Raw genomic sequence first — 22,784 nt, 5'->3', positions numbered from 1 at the left:
TAAGGTCTTACATACTCTTCACTTATAAGATACTCCACAAAGTACTTGTTAAGCTCTATGTCCTCGTGAGCGATTTCATTAGGTTTGATATTAGTTCCTTTTGTCATTGCTGTCATGTACTTCACTCTCATAGTTCCTTTCAATAGCTTAAAAATACTTCATTGTTTCATAACTGCTCTAAATTCTGTTCAAAATTCGTACAACATAACTTTTAACATTAGTGAAAGAACATGAGCGAAACAACAACATCTAACATTACAGAAGAAGTCAATGACAATGCCGATGAAAACATTACAGAAGGAGCTAGTGAAAATATTGACGAGTTCAGTGAGGAAGAAGATATTGAGGACGTCAATGAGAACGTTAGTGGGGAACAAACTCAATGGGAAACATTGAGAAATCATGAAGATTATGAGATTTGTACGACATATCCTTTTACTATTCGTCGAAAGAAAAACAAACATATTAAGAGTGAATGCTTAAATAATCATGGTTATATTGAGCTTAGTTTAAACAACAAAACGCATTTAAAGCATAGAATTATTGCAGAACAGTGGATTGAAAATCCAAACAATTTGAAAGAAATAGACCATATAAATCATGATAGAACGGACAACAGAATCTCAAACCTTCGTTGGTGTTCTAGATCTGAAAACAATAGAAATAAAAGCAAGTATGGCGATATAGTTTATGAGTTCGTTGATGAAATATCTGACGAAGCTGTTGAAATAACAGATTATGGTAAGCATTCGTTTGAGTTCTACTACTATGTTGAGAATGAGGACGCATTCTATTATTATACAGGTCTTAACTATCGAAAACTTCATATAAACTTTACAAAAACAGGTGATGCTTATGTTTGTATGATAGATACAGAAAACAAGAGAGTAATTTTATGCATAAACAAATTCAAACGCTTGTACGGCTTCATGTAGGACAAACATTATTTTTCAACACTAACGCCAACACTTAGGACAAACATTCATGACTAACATTACTGTATAACATAAATGTTTTGTCATGACCTCATCGTATATGTTTTGTCATGATTTCATCGTTAATGTTTTGTCATGAATTCATCGTAAATGTTTTGTCATGATTTCATCGTTAATGTTTTGTCATGATTTCATCGTACATGTTTTGTCATGATTTCATCGTAAATGTTTTGTCATGACCTCATCGTAAATGTTTTGTCATGATTTCATCGTAAATGTTTTGTCATGATTTCTTCATCGTATATGCTTTGTCATGATTTCATCGTATATGTTTTGTCATGACCTCATCGTAAATGTTTTGTCATGATTTCATCGTTAATGTTTTGTCATGAATTCATCGTAAATGTTTTGTCATGATTTCATCGTAAATGTTTTGTCAAAACTTCATCGTATATGCTTTGTCAAGGTTTCTTCGTAAATGTTTTGTCATGACCTCATCGTAAATGTTTTGTCATGATTTCATCGTAAATGTTTTGTCAAAACTTCATCGTACATGTTTTGTCATGATTTCATCGTATATGTTTTGTCATGATTTCATCGTTAATGTTTTGTCATGATTTCATCGTAAATGTTTTGTCATGATTTCATCGTAAATGTTTTGTCATGATTTCATCGTAAATGTTTTGTCATGATTTCATCGTAAATGTTTTGTCATGATTTCATCGTTAATGTTTTGTCAAAACTTCTTCGTAATGAGTGTAAATGATCCAAAAATAATGTTTATGTTAGAATGTTAGATCTAACACCTTTTCTAACATGTTTTCTAACATGACCTCATCGTAAATGTTTTGTTATGACCTCATGGAACTTAAACGTATATGTTTTGTCATGACCTCATGGAACTTAAACGTAAATGTTTTGTTATGACCTCATGGAACTTAAACGTATATGTTTTGTCATGACCTCATCGTAAATGTTTTGTCATGACCTCATCGTAAATGTTTTGTCATGATTTCTTCATCGTATATGCTTTGTCATGACCTCATGGAACTTAAACGTAAATGTTTTGTCATGATTTCTTCATCGTATATGCTTTGTCAAGGTTTCTTCGTATATGTTTTGTCATGACCTCATCGTAAATGTTTTGTCATGACCTCATCGTAAATGTTTTGTTATGACCTCATGGAACTTAAACGTAAATGTTTTGTTATGACCTCATCGTAATGAGTGTAAATGACCCAAAAATAATGTTTATGTTAGAATGTTAGATCTAACACCTTTTCTAACATGCTTTCTAACATGACCTCATGGAACTTAAACGTAAATGTTTTGTCATGACCTCATGGAACTTAAACGTATATGCTTTGTCAAGGTTTCTTCGTATATGTTTTGTCATGACCTCATCGTAAATGTTTTGTTATGACCTCATGGAACTTAAACGTAAATGTTTTGTTATGACCTCATGGAACTTAAACGTAAATGTTTTGTCATGACCTCATCGTAAATGTTTTGTTATGACCTCATCGTATATGTTTTGTCATGACCTCATCGTAAATGTTTTGTCATGACCTCATCGTAAATGTTTTGTGAAGAATATAACAACCGCCGGAATTCAGACGGTTGCTTTTTATACAAAATTCACGCAGGAAAATTCTTGAGTTTTGGTTGAAAGAATACGGTCGAGCCAAAAGTGGCTCAACCTCAAAACAAACATTTTGTGATCTTACTAAGGCGTTATGAATGAATTCAAAGGTATTTACAAACATCCTGACCTCGTTCATTTTGTTGCTGAATGGTGCTCTGTAAAGTATGCATTTTATGTCAAAGATATTATGGACTCCATAGACAAGAAAGTTCATGAGAAGTTAGATGAAGAAGAACTCGAAGATACAGTAGAGAATGCAAAACATTTTTGACGAAGTGAAGATCTTCACTTCGTCAAAATGTGATGCAAAAACAAGCATTTTATGAGCTTACTAAGGCGTTATGAATGAATTCAAAGGTATTTACATACATCCTGACCTCGTTCATTTTGTTGCTGAATTCAGCAAAAATAATGTTTACGTTAATGTTTTCACTGTTACCATGTTACCATGTGCTACCAGGTTAATTAACTTCTCTTAAAATTACTGACAACATGACATTTTGACAACAGTCCAGGAAATAAACTTCATCGTATATGCTTTGTCATGACTTCTTCGTATATGTTTTGTCATGACCTCATCGTATATGCTTTGTCATGACTTCTTCATCGTAATGAACGTAAATGTTTTGTCATGACTTCATCGTATATGCTTTGTCAAGGTTTCATCGTAAATGTTTTGTCATGACTTCATCGTATATGCTTTGTCAAGGTTTCATCGTATATGCTTTGTCATGACTTCTTCATCATAATGAGCGTAAATGACCCAAAATAATGTTTATGTTAGAATGTTAGATCTAACACGTTTTCTAACCCGATAACTAACCTGTTGAATTTTCATACGGAATCTCTTCTCTCGGTTTTCCGAGGGAGGCAATCATATGAGGAAATTCTTCTAAAAGTTCTTTTGTCTGTTGGTTTTCAAACCAATGATATGCTTGCTTTGTAGAACGAAGAGTATTATAAGGCATTTTGTGAAGAATATAGCAACCGCCGGAATTCAGACGGTTGCTTTTTATACAAAATTCACGCAGGAAAATTCTTGAGTTTTGGTTGAAAGAATACGGTCGAGCCAAAAGTGGCTCAACCTCAAAACAAACATTTTGTGATCTTACTAAGGCGTTATGAATGAATTCAAAGGTATTTACATACATCCTGATCTCGTTCATTTTGTTGTTGAATTCAGCAAAAATAATGTTTAGGGTAGATGGTTTTTAGGTGTCACTACGTCACCATGTCACCAGGTTAATTAACTTCTCTTAAAATTACTGACAACATGACATTTTGACAACAGTCCAGGAAATAAACTTCATCGTATATGTTTTGTCATGACTTCATCGTATATGCTTTGTCATGACTTCTTCGTAATGAGTGTAAATGACCCAAAAATAATGTTTACGTTAATGTTTTCAGGTTATTCAATAATTAATTATTTTTGAAGAACTGAAGGTGCTACCATGTTACCATGTGCTACCAGGTTAATTAACTTCTCTGAAAAAGTGTGACAACATGACATTTAGACAACACAGCAGGATTAATGAGGAAGGTATTTATGAATTATTTTTGAAGAACTGAAGGTGCTACCATGTTACCATGTGCTACCAGGTTAATTAACTTCTCTGAAAAAATGAGACAACATGACATTTAGACAACACAGCAGGAAATAAACTTCTTCGTATATGCTTTGTCAAACATAAACGTATATGTTTTGTCAAACATGAACGTAAATGTTTTATCATGACTTCATCGTATATGTTTTGTCAAACATGAACGTAAATGTTTTGTCAAGACTTCTTCGTAAATGTTTTGTCATGATTTCTTCGTAAATGTTTTGTCATGACTTCATCGTATATGTTTTATCATGATTTCATCGTATATGTTTTATCATGATTTCATCGAAACTAAACGTATATGCTTTGTCATGACTTCATCGTAAATGTTTTGTCAAACATGAACGTAAATGTTTTGTCATGACTTCATCGTATATGTTTTATCATGATTTCATCGTATATGTTTTGTCATGATTTCATCGAAACTAAACGTATATGCTTTGTCAAACTTCTTCGTATATGCTTTGTCAAACTTCTTCGTATATGCTTTGTCAAACATGAACGTAAATGTTTTGTCATGACTTCATCGTATATGTTTTGTCATGATTTCATCGTAATGAGTGTAAATGACCCAAAAATAATGTTTATGTTAGAATGTTAGATCTAACACCTTTTCTAACATGTTTTCTAACATAGAGGATTTCATTAGATATACACATTCTTCCTTCATTTCATTCTATACACAATTTACATCATAGACGATTTAATAGATATAATACTTTACTGTTTCATCTGATATAAACATTATTTTTGGGTCATTTACACTCATTACGATGAAATCATGACAAAACATATACGATGAAGTCATGATAAAACATTTACGTTCATGTTTGACAAAGCATATACGAAGAAGTTTGACAAAGCATATACGAAGAAGTTTGACAAAGCATATACGTTTAGTTTCGATGAAATCATGACAAAACATATACGATGAAGAAATCATGACAAAACATATACGATGAAATCATGATAAAACATTTACGTTCATGTTTGACAAAACATATACGTTTATGTTTGACAAAGCATATACGAAGAAGTTTATTTCCTGCTGTGTTGTCTAAATGTCATGTTGTCTCATTTTTTCAGAGAAGTTAATTAACCTGGTAGCACATGGTAACATGGTAGCACCTTCAGTTCTTCAAAAATAATTCATAAATACCTTCCTCATTAATCCTGCTGTGTTGTCTAAATGTCATGTTGTCACACTTTTTCAGAGAAGTTAATTAACCTGGTAGCACATGGTAACATGGTAGCACCTTCAGTTCTTCAAAAATAATTAATTATTGAATAACCTGAAAACATTAACGTAAACATTATTTTGGGTCATTTACACTCATTACGAAGAAGTCATGACAAAGCATATACGATGAAGTCATGACAAAACATATACGATGAAGTTTATTTCCTGGACTGTTGTCAAAATGTCATGTTGTCAGTAATTTTAAGAGAAGTTAATTAACCTGGTGACATGGTGACGTAGTGACACCTAAAAACCATCTACCCTAAACATTATTTTTGCTGAATTCAACAACAAAATGAACGAGGTCAGGATGTTTGTAAATACCTTTGAATTCATTCATAACGCCTTAGTAAGATCACAAAATGTTTGTTTTGAGGTTGAGCCACTTTTGGCTCGACCGTATTCTTTCAACCAAAACTCAAGAATTTTCCTGCGTGAATTTTGTATAAAAAGCAACCGTCTGAATTCCGGCGGTTGCTATATTCTTCACAAAATGCCTTATAATACTCTTCGTTCTACAAAGCAAGCATATCATTGGTTTGAAAACCAACAGACAAAAGAACTTTTAGAAGAATTTCCTCATATGATTGCCTCCCTCGGAAAACCGAGAGAAGAGATTCCGTATGAAAATTCAACAGGTTAGTTATCGGGTTAGAAAACGTGTTAGATCTAACATTCTAACATAAACATTATTTTGGGTCATTTACGCTCATTATGATGAAGAAGTCATGACAAAGCATATACGATGAAACCTTGACAAAGCATATACGATGAAGTCATGACAAAACATTTACGATGAAACCTTGACAAAGCATATACGATGAAGTCATGACAAAACATTTACGTTCATTACGATGAAGAAGTCATGACAAAGCATATACGATGAGGTCATGACAAAACATTTACGTTCATTACGATGAAGAAGTCATGACAAAGCATATACGATGAGGTCATGACAAAACATATACGAAGAAGTCATGACAAAGCATATACGATGAAGTTTATTTCCTGGACTGTTGTCAAAATGTCATGTTGTCAGTAATTTTAAGAGAAGTTAATTAACCTGGTAGCACATGGTAACATGGTAACAGTGAAAACATTAACGTAAACATTATTTTTGCTGAATTCAGCAACAAAATGAACGAGGTCAGGATGTATGTAAATACCTTTGAATTCATTCATAACGCCTTAGTAAGCTCATAAAATGCTTGTTTTTGCATCACATTTTGACGAAGTGAAGATCTTCACTTCGTCAAAAATGTTTTGCATTCTCTACTGTATCTTCGAGTTCTTCTTCATCTAACTTCTCATGAACTTTCTTGTCTATGGAGTCCATAATATCTTTGACATAAAATGCATACTTTACAGAGCACCATTCAGCAACAAAATGAACGAGGTCAGGATGTTTGTAAATACCTTTGAATTCATTCATAACGTCTTAGTAAGATCACAAAATGTTTGTTTTGAGGTTGAGCCACTTTTGGCTCGACCGTATTCTTTCAACCAAAACTCAAGAATTTTCCTGCGTGAATTTTGTATAAAAAGCAACCGTCTGAATTCCGGCGGTTGTTATATTCTTCACAAAACATTTACGATGAGGTCATGACAAAACATTTACGATGAGGTCATGACAAAACATATACGATGAGGTCATAACAAAACATTTACGATGAGGTCATGACAAAACATTTACGTTTAAGTTCCATGAGGTCATAACAAAACATTTACGTTTAAGTTCCATGAGGTCATAACAAAACATTTACGATGAGGTCATGACAAAACATATACGAAGAAACCTTGACAAAGCATATACGTTTAAGTTCCATGAGGTCATGACAAAACATTTACGTTTAAGTTCCATGAGGTCATGTTAGAAAGCATGTTAGAAAAGGTGTTAGATCTAACATTCTAACATAAACATTATTTTTGGGTCATTTACACTCATTACGATGAGGTCATAACAAAACATTTACGTTTAAGTTCCATGAGGTCATAACAAAACATTTACGATGAGGTCATGACAAAACATTTACGATGAGGTCATGACAAAACATATACGAAGAAACCTTGACAAAGCATATACGATGAAGAAATCATGACAAAACATTTACGATGAGGTCATGACAAAACATTTACGATGAGGTCATGACAAAACATATACGTTTAAGTTCCATGAGGTCATAACAAAACATTTACGTTTAAGTTCCATGAGGTCATGACAAAACATATACGATGAGGTCATGACAAAACATATACGATGAGGTCATAACAAAACATTTACGATGAGGTCATGACAAAACATTTACGTTTAAGTTCCATGAGGTCATAACAAAACATTTACGTTTAAGTTCCATGAGGTCATAACAAAACATTTACGATGAGGTCATGACAAAACATATACGAAGAAACCTTGACAAAGCATATACGTTTAAGTTCCATGAGGTCATGACAAAACATTTACGTTTAAGTTCCATGAGGTCATGTTAGAAAGCATGTTAGAAAAGGTGTTAGATCTAACATTCTAACATAAACATTATTTTTGGGTCATTTACACTCATTACGATGAGGTCATAACAAAACATTTACGTTTAAGTTCCATGAGGTCATAACAAAACATTTACGATGAGGTCATGACAAAACATTTACGATGAGGTCATGACAAAACATATACGAAGAAACCTTGACAAAGCATATACGATGAAGAAATCATGACAAAACATTTACGTTTAAGTTCCATGAGGTCATGACAAAGCATATACGATGAAGAAATCATGACAAAACATTTACGATGAGGTCATGACAAAACATTTACGATGAGGTCATGACAAAACATATACGTTTAAGTTCCATGAGGTCATAACAAAACATTTACGTTTAAGTTCCATGAGGTCATGACAAAACATATACGTTTAAGTTCCATGAGGTCATAACAAAACATTTACGATGAGGTCATGTTAGAAAACATGTTAGAAAAGGTGTTAGATCTAACATTCTAACATAAACATTATTTTTGGATCATTTACACTCATTACGAAGAAGTTTTGACAAAACATTAACGATGAAATCATGACAAAACATTTACGATGAAATCATGACAAAACATTAACGATGAAATCATGACAAAACATTTACGATGAAATCATGACAAAACATTTACGATGAAATCATGACAAAACATTAACGATGAAATCATGACAAAACATATACGATGAAATCATGACAAAACATGTACGATGAAGTTTTGACAAAACATTTACGATGAAATCATGACAAAACATTTACGATGAGGTCATGACAAAACATTTACGAAGAAACCTTGACAAAGCATATACGATGAAGTTTTGACAAAACATTTACGATGAAATCATGACAAAACATTTACGATGAAATCATGACAAAACATTAACGATGAAATCATGACAAAACATATACGATGAGGTCATGACAAAACATTTATGTTATACAGTAATGTTAGTCATGAATGTTTGTCCTAAGTGTTGGCGTTAGTGTTGAAAAATAATGTTTGTCCTACATGAAGCCGTACAAGCGTTTGAATTTGTTTATGCATAAAATTACTCTCTTGTTTTCTGTATCTATCATACAAACATAAGCATCACCTGTTTTTGTAAAGTTTATATGAAGTTTTCGATAGTTAAGACCTGTATAATAATAGAATGCGTCCTCATTCTCAACATAGTAGTAGAACTCAAACGAATGCTTACCATAATCTGTTATTTCAACAGCTTCGTCAGATATTTCATCAACGAACTCATAAACTATATCGCCATACTTGCTTTTATTTCTATTGTTTTCAGATCTAGAACACCAACGAAGGTTTGAGATTCTGTTGTCCGTTCTATCATGATTTATATGGTCTATTTCTTTCAAATTGTTTGGATTTTCAATCCACTGTTCTGCAATAATTCTATGCTTTAAATGCGTTTTGTTGTTTAAACTAAGCTCAATATAACCATGATTATTTAAGCATTCACTCTTAATATGTTTTTTTTCTTTCGACGAATAGTAAAAGGATATGTCGTACAAATCTCATAATCTTCATGATTTCTCAATGTTTCCCATTGAGTTTGTTCCCCACTAACGTTCTCATTGACGTCCTCAATATCTTCTTCCTCACTGAACTCGTCAATATTTTCACTAGCTCCTTCTGTAATGTTTTCATCGGCATTGTCATTGACTTCTTCTGTAATGTTAGATGTTGTTGTTTCGCTCATGTTCTTTCACTAATGTTAAAAGTTATGTTGTACGAATTTTGAACAGAATTTAGAGCAGTTATGAAACAATGAAGTATTTTTAAGCTATTGAAAGGAACTATGAGAGTGAAGTACATGACAGCAATGACAAAAGGAACTAATATCAAACCTAATGAAATCGCTCACGAGGACATAGAGCTTAACAAGTACTTTGTGGAGTATCTTATAAGTGAAGAGTATGTAAGACCTTACTTCATGTTTGACAGCATGAATGAGGATGTTATTTCATGGTTAAAGAATATAAGCAATGTTTTCGGTAAGTACGTCATAGATGACAAAGGTCTTGTTGTATTTTATGAGACAGCAATACGAACACAGGAACTAATGGATATTATGCACTCAACAGCAAAGAAAGGATTTAGTACTATTGGCATGAATGAACATTGCAGGAATGACATATACAACCTATGCTCACGAAAGCCTTACACAAAAGCAATACAAATGATAGAACATAAGTGTCTAAGGTCAGCAAATGAAATCATTACTGTCAGTGGTTATGAAAGAACTGTTAGCAAAGATGAGTGGAAACAGCTATTCATATTAAGGAAGGACGTTGCTGAACTAGTTAAACCTGTTGCACAAACATTGTTTCAGATAAGACCAGCAATGACTAAGAACCTTTGACCTTAGTCAATGAGACCATAGAGGTTGAAGATAATGACATGAAAGAACTAGGAATGAATGAGAGAAGTTGTGAAGGATGTTTGAGTCAAAACACATGGTTCTTCAGAGCTGTTAAGAAACTTAGTAAAGAACGACAGAAATATTTTATAGAGAAGTATTGCAAAGGACATGTAAATGAATTGCTTGAAATAGAACTTAGAGACACTTTCACACTAAAGGACTTGAGAAGAAATAAGTACATGAGTGAAGAAGGTATTGACATAGTTAGTGTTATAAATGACTTAAGAAGATGTGTTGTCGTTATTGACGGAGCACGTATGACATATCTAGTGAAAGATTATGATGGAATACGAGACACAACAACACTTGTGTCAGTAGATAGCAAGGAATTCAATAAGCTCATGAAGAGTGTTTATGTAGGACGTATTGAGGAGAAGGATGTGAACGCACTGATGATTTATGAAGCGGGTCAGAACAAGAACTATCTTATGAAGTCAGGCATGAGATTCTTTGACGAAAGAGATGACATTTACAGCTATTTCAGAGGATATGAGTATGAGGTACTGAATGAAGTAGATGAAAGCGTTATTGAAGGATATTTGAAACATGTTCACGATGTCATATGTAATGAGGATGAAGAGCTTTATGAGTATGTTTTGAACTGGTTCGCCTACATCGTTCAAAATCCTTGTGGAAAGACTGGAACAGTACTTTTGTTAATAGGAAAGCAAGGAACTGGTAAGAATGTACTTAGTAATGTTCTATGCGAGCTCATTAGCAAGTACGCCAACAATAATATAACGGCAATAGAGAATGTGGTTGGTAGATTCAATGCTGCTATTGAGAACATGAAGCTCATCGTATGCAATGAACTAAGCTCATGCGATACGTCTAAGGTCATGAACCACGACGCACTAAAGTCAATAGTAACAGAGACTCAGTTGGACTTAAATCAGAAGTGTCAGCCAGTAAGAAAGATAGAGAATGTTTGTAATATCATCATGATATCTAACAACTTCAACTCAGTAAAGATTGACAAAGACGACAGAAGATTTGTTGTCATTGACGTAAGCAGCAGATACAAAGGAAATTACGAATATTTCTCAAATCTCATTGAAAGCTTTAATGAAGAGTTTTATTCAAACTTACTGACGTACTTCATGAGGAAAGATTTAAGTGAATTTGATGTAAGGAAGATACCATTCACCAGGGCTAAACAAGAACTCATCGAAATGAACAAAACACCTTACCAAATGTTTTACGAGGAGTTCTATGAAAAGTTTGTATCCGGATGGAATTGTACAGAGTGCTACAGAAGATATAAAGAATTTGCGAAGGAGAATGAATTCTTTGCATGTAGTTCAAATGTATTTGGTGGCAAGATGAGAGAATTTGTGAAAAGAAGTAGAAAGCGAGACGGTTCTGCAAGAAGTTATATTTACGAAGCAAGTATGATATTAGAAGGTCGTGGAAAGAAAGAAACAGTGAATTATGAGGAAGTGCTTGAAAAATTCATGGAGTACATGGGAAGCAATATAACATACAACAAAGACATATACAGTGAGTTTAAGTACTATTGTGAACAGCATGAGATTGAAGTAATGAGTAAAGGAGACTTTGAAACGCTTATGAAAGACAGTGAGGAGGTCGTTCATGAGAACAATGATGAAATAGTTCATGAGAACAGTGAGGAGGTCATACATGAGAACAGTGATGAAATAGTTCATGAGAACAGTGAGGAGGTCATACATGAGAACAGTGTTGAAATCGTTCATGATGTCGTTCGTGAAGAAGCCATTGCAACAAAGAATGAGATAAAGGATTTCATAGAACTTAACAAGGAGGAGTTTAAAGAAGGCTATGAAGTGAAAAGATGTGAAGAAGATTTCTTGGCGTATTTGAAGAAAAAGAGACTAAAGCCAGTGGCTCAAAATAAGTTTCAATCGATGTTTGAAAAGAAACGTTTGAGCTATGGTGGTGTAAGAAGCACATATTACTTTGTTAAGAAGTGAGGACATTTATTTTTGTCGTTAGTGTTGGAGTTTTGTATTTGTTGTTAGTGAGAGAATAAATTAAATCATGAACTTTGCCATGGTCTCTGTCCCTAGTAGTTTTCATTAAGTTCTGGAAATAATGAAAGTCATAAACTTTGCCATGGTCTCTGTCCCTAGTAGTTTTCATTATCTCACAGAGTTAATGAAAGTCATACTTTCTATCAGATGAAGCATGTAGATGAACATAATGAAAGTTAGTGGGTTTGCCACGAGTTATGAATAAAATATTGGCATATTAGATGAGATAGCTGATGAAACAGATGAAGATAAATTAAATCTTGGACTTTGCCACACTCTGTCCCTAGTTCCTCAAAATCCTTGACAACGTTGCTTAGAAATTTTGGTTCAAAACCTCATCTGATTTTAATCTGTTATGCTACCTGTTAAGTTTCGCGAGATTATAAATGTCATGGAGTTATATAAAAAGGAGGGACAGCTAGGGACACTGGAAGTACTTGTAAGGCTATCTGTTAAGATTGCATGAAATACTAAAAAGTCATGAAATCCATTATCGCTGTGCTAGCTTCACCTTAGAGTAAAATGACAAATAAAGTCACTGAAGCAATGAAACAAAAGTTTTTGGTAGAATACATTAAATCAGGAACTATTCCAGAAGGTTTTTACATTCATACTATGAAGGATGGTAGAGTTCAGTTTAGAAAGATAAAGCAACCATTAGATAAAGAAGGAATTTTGAGAAAGATTAAACTTCATGAGGACAACATTGCTGAACTTAAGAAGAAGTTAGAAGAGTTGGAGAAAGCAGACGACAGTGAGGAATAAAGCAATGAATTCAACAGGGTAGAAATGAGGGTAGAAATGAGGTTAGATCTACCCTTCTACCCTAAATATATTTTTGGGCTATGTTTTCATACGTGTGAGGGTGGTGATATCATTAATTTTTAAGTTTATTTTTATATAAATGACGAAAACTATTGAGATAACAAACTACAACGGTCATGAGTTCAAGAATTTGTTCTTCGTTCCTCGTGAAAATACATTCTATCAGATACGAGGGAGAAAGGGTAAAATTAGTTTGAGCGTTTATGAAGGAATGAAGAATGGAAAGTTTATACAAGCATACGATACAAACGGTAAACGTGTTTCATTAGCTTTGTCAAAACTTACTAACATTCATTTTGACAGTGACTTTGACCTATATGAAGAAGAAAGTGAGTCAGAAGATTATGAGCTGTTATGTGAAGCACAGCAATGGGAGGAGTTGCAATACTTTTGTAAGTGAGAACGTTTATTTTTTACATTAGTGAAGTCGTTTGTGAAAACGTTTATTTTTTCATTAGTGAGGTGAAGTGGTTGGCGGCTTTATAAATATTTAAGGTTAAGTTAGTGTTGTCGTTTGTGTTGTAAAATATACGTTAACGGTTTCGTAAAGTGTCAAAACAGCTAAGTTGTGTACGGAGGCGCGCAGTGCCACAGTACACGACTTAGGTATACTAACTATGATGTTGAATTGCATTAACTTACAAATATTATCAATTTTAGAAATAGCTATATATAATAATTCTGTATATAATATTACATATAACCCTAATTCAACTCATCTAGATATCTAGTATATATTGAGTTATTTATCGATGAAAAAATTTCGGAAAAAATGATATTTTTTTTCAAAAAAATCGGAAAAAATGATATCTCCCCCCGTATAAGTAACGACTTAAAGCTTTCAGCTTTAGATGTATGAGCGAAAAATTTTTTGAGGGTAATTAATCGATTGCAGAGTAATATCGTTGAGGGTAAAATTGTTAAAAAATTCGTAAAAAATTTGAGAAACAATCTGAATTATTATGAAAAACTTATTTGAATGGATAAATTTGAGAATATATTGAAATTCATTGAAATCTAAAATCATATTTTATCTAGTTATGAACCGCAATAAAAGTTTGTATTTAGCTGTGTTATAATATGTAGTATCTTATTTTAAGTTTTCATGTCTGTGATTTTAATTTATGAATAATATTAACATATCCCCTTTTTTGGTAAAAAATATTTTGGTGAAAAACGGTTTTTTCACATCAAAAAGTGAACAAAACTGGGTGACTTGGTGAAACTCTCCCATTTATGTTCTCAACTTTTTGACATACATATGAGAACTGAAGCTTATCACCCTTAAAGGAACAATTAAACTCAAAAAATTCAGTTTTAGCAGTAAGAGTTTCGAAATCGATTTGGAAAGAGGATTCAAAAAAAGTCGAGAAGTCTTTGTGAATCTGGTTTGATGATCAATTTTATTATCGGCCTTGAAATAAATGTAAGTATCATGATTCGCAATGTCATTCCATAAATATTTTGTAACTTGAATAAAAAAATCAGCTGCTGGCTGAAAATCTTTTAGAATGGCAAGCATTTGAATTGACTTTGCCGAATATGGGTCGTAATGAAGCTTTACAATTTCAAATATTTTATCTTTTTGATCATCATTTAAAGTATTAAAAAATGTGTTGTGCATGAAAAATAGCGTGACTTCACTTTTGACAAAAAGTGACATTATTTATGATGGTTTTGTCATTTATTTGTCAGATTTATAAATGGATAATAATGCTGTAAATCAGATATTAATTAAAAATATTTAAGATTTATGTTCGAATTGAAAAGCAAAATGATATTTTTTTTAATTGAAAAACGTTATTATCTGATATTTTGAAGTTTTTAATATTTGTTAGTATCTTAAATTATTGAATGCATACGTTCTTTATGTTCTCAATTTTAAAAAAAATTGTGAAGAATTTAGTTTTTTGGAGATGGATGTTTAATATTTGTGAGTGAGAATGCAAGCAGGAGTTTGGTACTTTAAGGCTAGGTTGAGATAGATTTCCCATTATATTATCTGTGAATATATTGTTTGAAAATTCAAGATATAAAAATATATTATCAAAAAAATTATATTTTTAAATACAATAGGGTGGAAATATAGTACAATGAGATAGCAATGATATATTTTATAATGGGAGGTAATCTGAAGATAAGTAGCAAATTTTATGCGATTTTGATTGGGAGTTGGAGGGTGTGAGTACTATAGCATGTAATAGTATCTCACACCCTCCAATTCTTCCTATGGCGCCGAAAAATTTTTGGTGAAATGCGACGACATTTCACCAAAAATTTTCGGCGCCATATAGAGAACTATAGTCTGCGAGGTACTGATTCTATCTATGTACCTCGCAGACCATAGTTCTCAGCCAAAATGGCTAAAAATTGGGTGCAATGTAAAAAATTGCACCCAATTTTAGCCATTTTGGCTAAGAATTGGAGGGTGTGAGTACTATAGCATGTAATAGTATCTCACACCCTCCAATTCTTCCTATGGCGCCGAAAAATTTTTGGTGAAATGTCGTTGCATTTCACCAAAAATTTTCGGCGCCATATAGAGAACTATAGTCTGCGAGGTACTGATTCTATCTATGTACCTCGCAGACCATAGTTCTCAGCCAAAATGTCAAAAATTTCGGAAATTCGAAATAATTTTTTTGAGAAAAAATTAACCGTTTAACATAATATTTATAATATTGCTTATTCAATTAGACGGATTAAAAATTATATGTTTTCTTTTTATTTTTTCAATTAAATTATTAGCTGACTCGAATTTGTATAAGTTTTTTAAAATAGATATCAAAAATTAAATATAAAAAAGAAAACAATTAAGAATATTAAAGTAAATTCTTTATTAAGAAACAATAAAATGAAAATATAAAACTTTGTATGATTTGAGTGGATATTGAGAGTAATTTGTGAGTGTGCTTCGGCTGCATATGTAAGATTGTTCGGATTTAATTAAAAATTGTAAATTTTTTGTCTTTATATCAAACTATTCGACAAAAATTTGTATGATTTGAGTGGATATTGAGAGTAATTTGTGAGTGTGCTTCGGCTGCATATGTAAGATTGTTCGGATTTAATTAAAAATTGTAAATTTTTTGTCTTTATATCAAACTATTCGACAAAAATTTGTATGATTTGAGTGGATATTGAGAGTAATTTATGAGTGTGCTTCGGCTGCATATGTAAGATTGTTCGGATTTAATTAAAAATTGTAAATTTTTTGTCTTTATATCAAACTATTCGACAAAAATTTGTATGATTTGAGTATGAACTCAAAGACGTTCACTCCGGGGTTTGTCTTGAAAAGAGTCTCCCAACTCCTTTCAATTTTTCCATTTTCCTCTGGAGAGTACGGATGAGTTTTGAAATATTTTATATTGAATTCTTGGCAAACCGCTTCAAAATCTTTTCCAATGAATTCTGTTCCATTATCTGTGAGAATTCCATGTGGAACTAATTTGACTAAATCAATTGCGTGACGAAATACTCTGGCAGTATTTTTCATTTCTTTTGTATCGAAAACATCCCAGCAAATAATGTATCTGCTTCTGTCATCAAGAAATGAAATTAAATATTGAAGGTTACCGTTATCGTCCTTCAGAAATTTCAAATCAGTATGCCACAATTGATTAACATATTGAGCAACGTATTCATGTGGATGTTCGTCGATTTTCTGATGCCTGTGAAATGTAAACAAATGTTGTTGATTGAAAATTTTGAAAGCCTCGTTGAATGTAAATCTTTCGACTTTTTCGAAATATGATTCTTTGATCCTTTTATATCCAATGTCATATTGTGCTTTAATTTCCAAAATTTTGTATACATCTTCCTCAAAAATTTTTTTCTTTGGTCTTCCTCTTTCTTTTATTGGATAGCCGAGTAGTACGAAAATTTTTTTCAAATGTTCTTTTCCTATTGAAAGTGTTTTTGCCGTATCTTCGAGAGTTACATTTGGATTATTAATGTATTCTTGATATTTTTCTTCAATTACGTTGAGAACCTGATCGGCGGGAACGGTTGGGAGTTGAAAAGTTTTAAGATCTTCTGGGTTTTCGAGACGAACCAAGATGTCTTCCATTTTTTAATTTGTAAATTTTTCAATTTTTCAAAAGATAATTTAAAAATACTAGTTATTTGATAAAATTTGTTTATTTTAAATAAAACAATTTTTTTGAAAAAAATTATATTAATGATTTGAAGGCAAAAGCCAAAAACTTAATAGATAAAACGCTCTTTCTATATAGATCAACTTCTATTATTAAATTTATAAAAATGGAGAGATTTTGCAAATTATTTTCTAATATATTATATTTATAATCATTTTATTTATCCCATTAATAATTGTGAACCCAGAACATCTTCCCTTCAAAGTGCCAAGCATCAACACACATTCTCACTCACAAATTTTTAAAACTCATTGCCAAAAATCTAAAAAACTCACAATTTTTTTTAAATTGATAACCCTCAAACCGTTTCCAATCAATAATTTGAGAGTCTATATGATAATGTAAAAGTTAAAACATTCAAGTATTTAAGTATTTCTTTAAAATATTAAGTTTTTTATTTTTCCAATAAAATTCTAATATCAAATATTTTTATTTAACGATTAATTTTATTTATATTTTTATAGTTTTTTTTTAAGAAAAAATATTGTTAGGGTTTTATGGATTTTCAATTAATATACAAGATAATTCATGAATGTATATATTTCCAAGTTTTTAAGGATGCAACACTTTACATTTGTAAACTGTCAAAAATGAAGTCACGCTATTTTTCATGCATTACAAAGTATTAAAAAATGTGTCATGTTAAACTATTCGGACAAAGTTTCTCCCATTTTTTGAAGGAATTGGAGGCTATGAGATACTGATGAAATGTCAGTAACTCATGGCCTTCAATTCCTTGCTAAAACTCATCAAAGTGGACCTTACACGCATTTGAAATTTGACATGTAAAGTCCACTTTTTGTGAGCGGGGATTTGACAGAGTCAAATCCCTTTTTCGTTTATTACATTAATCTATATTGGTAACAGAAACGAATTCACATTATCGGAGCTCTTTGAATTCTTTCAAAAACTGCCTGATTATTTGATATGTAAAATTTTGCCAATTTATCGGCAAAAATATGTCTTTTGAAATCTGTTACAAGAGTGTAATAAACAGAAATTCATCAAAAGTGACAGCTCTCAATTTTTTGACATTTGTAAATTCTAAATTGAATGAGAAAAATGAAATAATACTAAGCATAATACAATATTCTAGATTTAATTATAATTAGGAAAAAGTTAGTTTTGAGAGTACTTTTCATAGGCATATAGAATGAAATCTTCTGAAAAATAATATCACATAAACTCATATTATTTTCTAATATAGGGTGTCCAAAGGTGCGTTTAGCACAGCGCTCTATATGAGACTATTAAAGGAGATATATGCTGATTATAAATATATAATAAAAAATATGAATATATGTATATGATGAGTATGTTGTATTTTGGCGCCATGCCGGGATATAAAATGAATTTTGAGACAAGAGGCGGTTTCGCGGGAAATTTTGGCGGGATTTTTTTTCATTTTTTTAATGAATCATAAAGAAAACATCCTCGCTCTTGCAAAAAAATGCAAAGACTGTAAAAAATCTACGAGACATTGGTAAAATGCTTCGGTATGGATGCTCCTAGCTATTCCACTGTAACGTATCATGTTAGGATGTATCACTTCATGAACAAAAAGGCGCCCATCATAAAAATTGACAAAAAATCGCCGGATCAAAGAAAAATCAAAGCAATTCTTCAAGCGCTAGATGAAGACCCAAGAGCATCACTCAGAAGGATAGAGGAGATGACAAAGATACCACGTACAACAGTCAGTTATTATCTGCACAATTATTTGAACTACAAACTAGCGTATACACGTTGGGTTCCGCACAACCTTAATTCAGTTCAAAAAAAATCTAGAGTCCAATCTTCGAAAGAGCTCCTCTCTATATTGGGTGCGTATCAATCCAAGAAGTTTCGCTTTTTAGTAACAGGGGATGAGTCTTGGTTTCAATATGCAACAGAAGCCAGAATCATGTGGATCCCGAAGGATGAAAATCCGCAAACATTCCCGAAGAAAAAAATTAACACACCAATGATGATGTTGTCGGTTTTTTGGGGCGTGAATGGCATCATCGCAATTGATATTCTTCAAAAACCTAATACGATGAATGCTCAGTATCTAATTGACAATGTTCTTACTCAAATTATCAATTCTGATGAGTTTGAGAAATCCAAACAACAAAAACAAAAGTTTGCAATTCATTTTGATAATTCAAGAGTTCACAAAAGTCATAAGGTAATGAATTACTTGGTGGAAAACAATGTCAAAGTTGTTCCAAACCCAATTTATTCACCTGATATTGTACCCTCTGACTTTTATTTATTCGGCACGCTAAAAAAGAGAGCTGAAGGACGCGAATTCGCGAGTCCAGATGATCTTGAAAATTTTGTAAGAGAGCAATTTGAGCAATTTTCTCATGATGATTTAAAGCGTGTCTTTGAAGCCTGGATCGATCGCTGCGAACGCGTGATTGAATCCAATGGTGATTATATTTAAATAAACTTTATATATATGTAACTTGTTTATTTCTATTCGCAGTATTCAGGTTTGTGCTAAACACACCTTTGGACACCCTATATATAACTATTTTATATAAAAATCAAATTCAATGATCTTAAAAGCGAAGGATAAACCTCAAAATTTACGAATATAATGAGTGGGAATATAATGCTTATCTATCATAAAACCATATGAAATATCAATTTTTGCTTTACGCCTAATTTTTGACGACAATTAGCAAAAAATGTTAAATGTTAACACTCAGTCCATTTGAATATGAAAAATAAAATTGACTTTGATTAAATGTTTTTATTTATCATGCAATTCTTCTTGCGACCAAAGATTTGAATAAAAGTTCAAAAAATAAGATAGCTTAAAAAATAATATACGGTAGTGTTTACTAATAGATGAATAGTATATAAATTCTATTAAAATGGATTTGATCCAAAAAAATATAAAACCAAAAATAATTGTTATAATTTAAATGAAGAAGTAATTTAAAACGATTTTATTTATGATCAAATTTTATATATTTTTTTGGATCAAATCCATTTTAATAGAATTTATATACTATTCATCTATTAGTAAACACTACCGTATGTTATTTTTAAGCTATCTTATTTTTTGAAATTTTATTCAAATCTTTGGTCGCAAGAAGAATTGCATGATAAATAAAAACATTTAATCAAAGTCAATTTTATTTTTCATATTCAAATGGACTGAGTGTTAACATTTAACATTTTTTGCTAATTGTCGTCAAAAATTAGGCGTAAAGCAAAAATTGATATTTCATATGGTTTTATGATAGATAAGCATTATATTCCCACTCATTATATTCGTAAATTTTGAGGTTTATCCTTCGCTTTTAAGATCATTGAATTTGATTTTTATATAAAATAGTTATATATTAGAAAATAATATGAGTTTATGTGATATTATTTTTCAGAAGATTTCATTCTATATGCCTATGAAAAGTACTCTCAAAACTAACTTTTTCCTAATTATAATTAAATCTAGAATATTGTATTATGCTTAGTATTATTTCATTTTTCTCATTCAATTTAGAATTTACAAATGTCAAAAAATTGAGAGCTGTCGCTTTTGATGAATTTCTGTTTATTACAAAACGACTCTAGTATACAGGAAGAACCCTCATCAGCCAGCACTCCTCTACAACGCCAGCTTTCATCAGCCAGCACTACCAACTCTGTTCCACAGCAACAACTCTCTGCCAACACCCAGACACAACGCCAACTCTCTGCCAACACTCCCCCACAACGACAGCTCTCTGCCAATACTCAGCCTCAGCCTCACCCATCTGTGTCTATTCCCTTTAAGCGCGGGAGACCCAAAGTTAATGTACCAAAAGATCTTAAGGTAACTATTAGAAACCTAATTGAGCAGCATGGCCATCTTGGAATAATCTCCGCCTATAACCAAATAAATAAAGATATCGAATATGCCAAATCTCATTTTGAGGCATTTTTGGACATGAAGACGGGTATTGTTCCACAGCCCACGCCTACCCAAGCATGGTTCTCCGCTATTGAACGTTTTAAGCCCCTGAATCAAATTTCTTCCACAATTCCTTCCGGACTTATGATTGAAGAGTCTCCATTATCATTTCCATCTGAGCTGAGGAACATTAAATATCTTACAAACCCTCTTCCACATCCCCCTCAAGACATATGGTAGAAAGAGCTTTTAGAGAGCTAGGCTTGGCACGTCCAAGGGGACCCTATCGGCCAAAAGGAAAGACAAGATACTTAGCTGCCTTTCCTAACCAAATATGGCACGTTGATATCCACTTTCTTGGCAAAAAGAGAAGTCAGATTCTTTATGCTGTGATTGATGACTGCACAAGGCTCATCATAGAAAAAACCAGAATTTTCGAAAAAGTGACACCAACTATTAAAGTTATTTTATTACTAGATTTATTTACAAATTATAAGATAATATCATTAACCGAATATATTTTTAATATAAATAAAAAACTTTTTTTATCTCATACCGAAATGGCTCACAAAAAAGTGACATTTTTGGCGCCAATAATTTGATTTTTCTGATTCTTTCTATTTAGATATATTTATTTAATATTCATATTCCTTTATATTGCCTCATATTATTTCCCATTTTTAATCATATTATACAAATCTTTAATAATTTTTAATGTTTTGAGCTTCAAAATCTTGTTCTAACTATTTTCATTCATATATCCTAGAAAAAATTAAAAAGTTTTTTAGAAATAAAAATGTTTGTATGTAAAGTATTGAAAATATTCTAGATGAGAAGACATTCTCCAGAAGAGATTGATATTGATTGGCTTTGTGAAGCCATCACAAAATCAAATAATGGAGTTAAGTTAACTGATATTTGCGCGAAAGCTAAAATAAATCATGAAGGCAGAGTTATATATAATCATACTATCTTAAAGTATTCCTAGAAATTTCCAAAATTAACCGAAATATAACTGGACAGAATTACTATTTTCGAGATAAAATTCATATGGAAATACTAATTCATAACGCTTTATGTTATATAAAATTTAATTTATAAAAAATTCAAAATAAATCAAATTTAACACAATGAATATAACTGCAATCGAGGTTTTTGACGATTGATTCTTACGAGAAGTTTTCCAAACTTTGAGTTAATGTCAAGACATTAACTCAAAGTTTGGAAGTCTAATAAGGGGAATTGTAGGCTATGAGGTACTGATTATATATCAGTGCCTCATAGCCAATTCCCATTAGAAATCGGAGAAACTTTGTCCGCATAACTGATGATGCGGACAAAGTTTCTCCCATTTCTACTTAGAATGAAAGGGCAAGAGGTATATAGGTACACTATATATCTCTTGCCCTTTCCTTCTTACCTAAAGACTTCCAATCTTATTTTTTTTCCAATTTTTCCCCTAAATTTAAATCTTATATAATATAAATAAAATGCATAATATCAATCACAAAAATTAATG

At 31.9% G+C, this 22,784-nt stretch overlaps 7 protein-coding genes and 2 pseudogenes across 9 annotated transcripts, besides 13 other annotated features; 7 read left to right on the top strand and 2 right to left on the bottom strand.

The window, feature by feature from the left end:
• Positions 1 to 332: 332 nt before the first annotated feature.
• On the top strand, positions 333 to 935 carry TVAGG3_0125790 (His-Me finger endonucleases family; the record flags this gene model as incomplete). The annotated part of the gene is made up of 1 exon (XM_051223750.1): positions 333 to 935. A coding segment is annotated over one exon (603 nt), but the record flags the coding sequence as incomplete, so codon positions are not given.
• Positions 936 to 3,398: 2,463 nt separating this feature from the next.
• Positions 3,399 to 3,746, bottom strand: TVAGG3_0125780 (uncharacterized protein; the record flags this gene model as incomplete). The annotated part of the gene is made up of 1 exon (XM_001301646.1): positions 3,399 to 3,746. One exon carries the CDS (start codon positions 3,744 to 3,746, stop codon positions 3,399 to 3,401), a length of 348 nt encoding a protein of 115 aa, XP_001301647.1.
• A 1,976-nt stretch (positions 3,747 to 5,722) lies between these two features.
• TVAGG3_0125770 (uncharacterized protein) lies at positions 5,723 to 6,070 on the top strand (the record flags this gene model as incomplete). Its single annotated transcript, XM_051223749.1, has 1 exon — positions 5,723 to 6,070. One exon carries the CDS (start codon positions 5,723 to 5,725, stop codon positions 6,068 to 6,070), a length of 348 nt encoding a protein of 115 aa, XP_051108735.1.
• Positions 6,071 to 8,955: 2,885 nt separating this feature from the next.
• TVAGG3_0125760 lies at positions 8,956 to 9,659 on the bottom strand (annotated as a pseudogene). The gene has a single exon. A coding segment is annotated over exon 1 (704 nt).
• Positions 9,660 to 10,280: 621 nt separating this feature from the next.
• Positions 10,281 to 11,800: a mobile genetic element.
• Positions 10,361 to 11,753, top strand: TVAGG3_0125750 (uncharacterized protein; the record flags this gene model as incomplete). Its single annotated transcript, XM_051223748.1, has 1 exon — positions 10,361 to 11,753. A coding segment is annotated over one exon (1,393 nt), but the record flags the coding sequence as incomplete, so codon positions are not given.
• Positions 11,801 to 11,836: 36 nt separating the features above from the next.
• TVAGG3_0125730 (uncharacterized protein) lies at positions 11,837 to 12,334 on the top strand (the record flags this gene model as incomplete). The annotated part of the gene is made up of 1 exon (XM_051223747.1): positions 11,837 to 12,334. One exon carries the CDS (start codon positions 11,837 to 11,839, stop codon positions 12,332 to 12,334), a length of 498 nt encoding a protein of 165 aa, XP_051108733.1.
• Positions 12,335 to 12,916: 582 nt separating this feature from the next.
• On the top strand, positions 12,917 to 13,159 carry TVAGG3_0125720 (uncharacterized protein; the record flags this gene model as incomplete). Its single annotated transcript, XM_051223746.1, has 1 exon — positions 12,917 to 13,159. One exon carries the CDS (start codon positions 12,917 to 12,919, stop codon positions 13,157 to 13,159), a length of 243 nt encoding a protein of 80 aa, XP_051108732.1.
• Positions 13,160 to 13,298: 139 nt separating this feature from the next.
• Positions 13,299 to 13,619, top strand: TVAGG3_0125710 (uncharacterized protein; the record flags this gene model as incomplete). Its single annotated transcript, XM_051223745.1, has 1 exon — positions 13,299 to 13,619. The coding sequence occupies one exon, from the start codon at positions 13,299 to 13,301 to the stop codon at positions 13,617 to 13,619; it is 321 nt and encodes a 106-aa protein (XP_051108731.1).
• A 2,854-nt stretch (positions 13,620 to 16,473) lies between these two features.
• Positions 16,474 to 17,290: a mobile genetic element.
• Positions 17,291 to 17,347: 57 nt separating this feature from the next.
• Positions 17,348 to 17,400: a mobile genetic element.
• Positions 17,348 to 17,400: a terminal%2Cinverted (terminal inverted repeat of LTR286 transposon ID:TVAGG3_0125690).
• Positions 17,401 to 18,018: 618 nt separating this feature from the next.
• Positions 18,019 to 18,221: a mobile genetic element.
• A 145-nt stretch (positions 18,222 to 18,366) lies between these two features.
• Positions 18,367 to 18,403: a mobile genetic element.
• Positions 18,367 to 18,403: a terminal%2Cinverted (terminal inverted repeat of Banshee-A3 transposon ID:TVAGG3_0125670).
• Positions 18,404 to 18,583: 180 nt separating this feature from the next.
• Positions 18,584 to 18,611: a terminal%2Cinverted (terminal inverted repeat of Mariner transposon ID:TVAGG3_0125650).
• Positions 18,584 to 19,887: a mobile genetic element.
• Positions 18,680 to 19,807, top strand: TVAGG3_0125660 (annotated as a pseudogene). Its single transcript has one exon. A coding segment is annotated over exon 1 (1,128 nt).
• Positions 19,860 to 19,887: a terminal%2Cinverted (terminal inverted repeat of Mariner transposon ID:TVAGG3_0125650).
• A 1,008-nt stretch (positions 19,888 to 20,895) lies between these two features.
• Positions 20,896 to 20,932: a mobile genetic element.
• Positions 20,896 to 20,932: a terminal%2Cinverted (terminal inverted repeat of Banshee-A3 transposon ID:TVAGG3_0125640).
• Positions 20,933 to 22,477: 1,545 nt separating this feature from the next.
• Positions 22,478 to 22,681: a mobile genetic element.
• Positions 22,682 to 22,784: the final 103 nt, after the last annotated feature.

Source organism: Trichomonas vaginalis, chromosome IV (assembly GCF_026262505.1).
Source record: "Trichomonas vaginalis G3 chromosome IV, whole genome shotgun sequence".
Classification (NCBI taxonomy): domain Eukaryota; phylum Parabasalia; order Trichomonadida; family Trichomonadidae; genus Trichomonas; species Trichomonas vaginalis.
The sequence above is the reverse complement of the archived record's forward strand: the minus strand, read 5'-3'. Positions and strand labels throughout refer to the sequence as shown.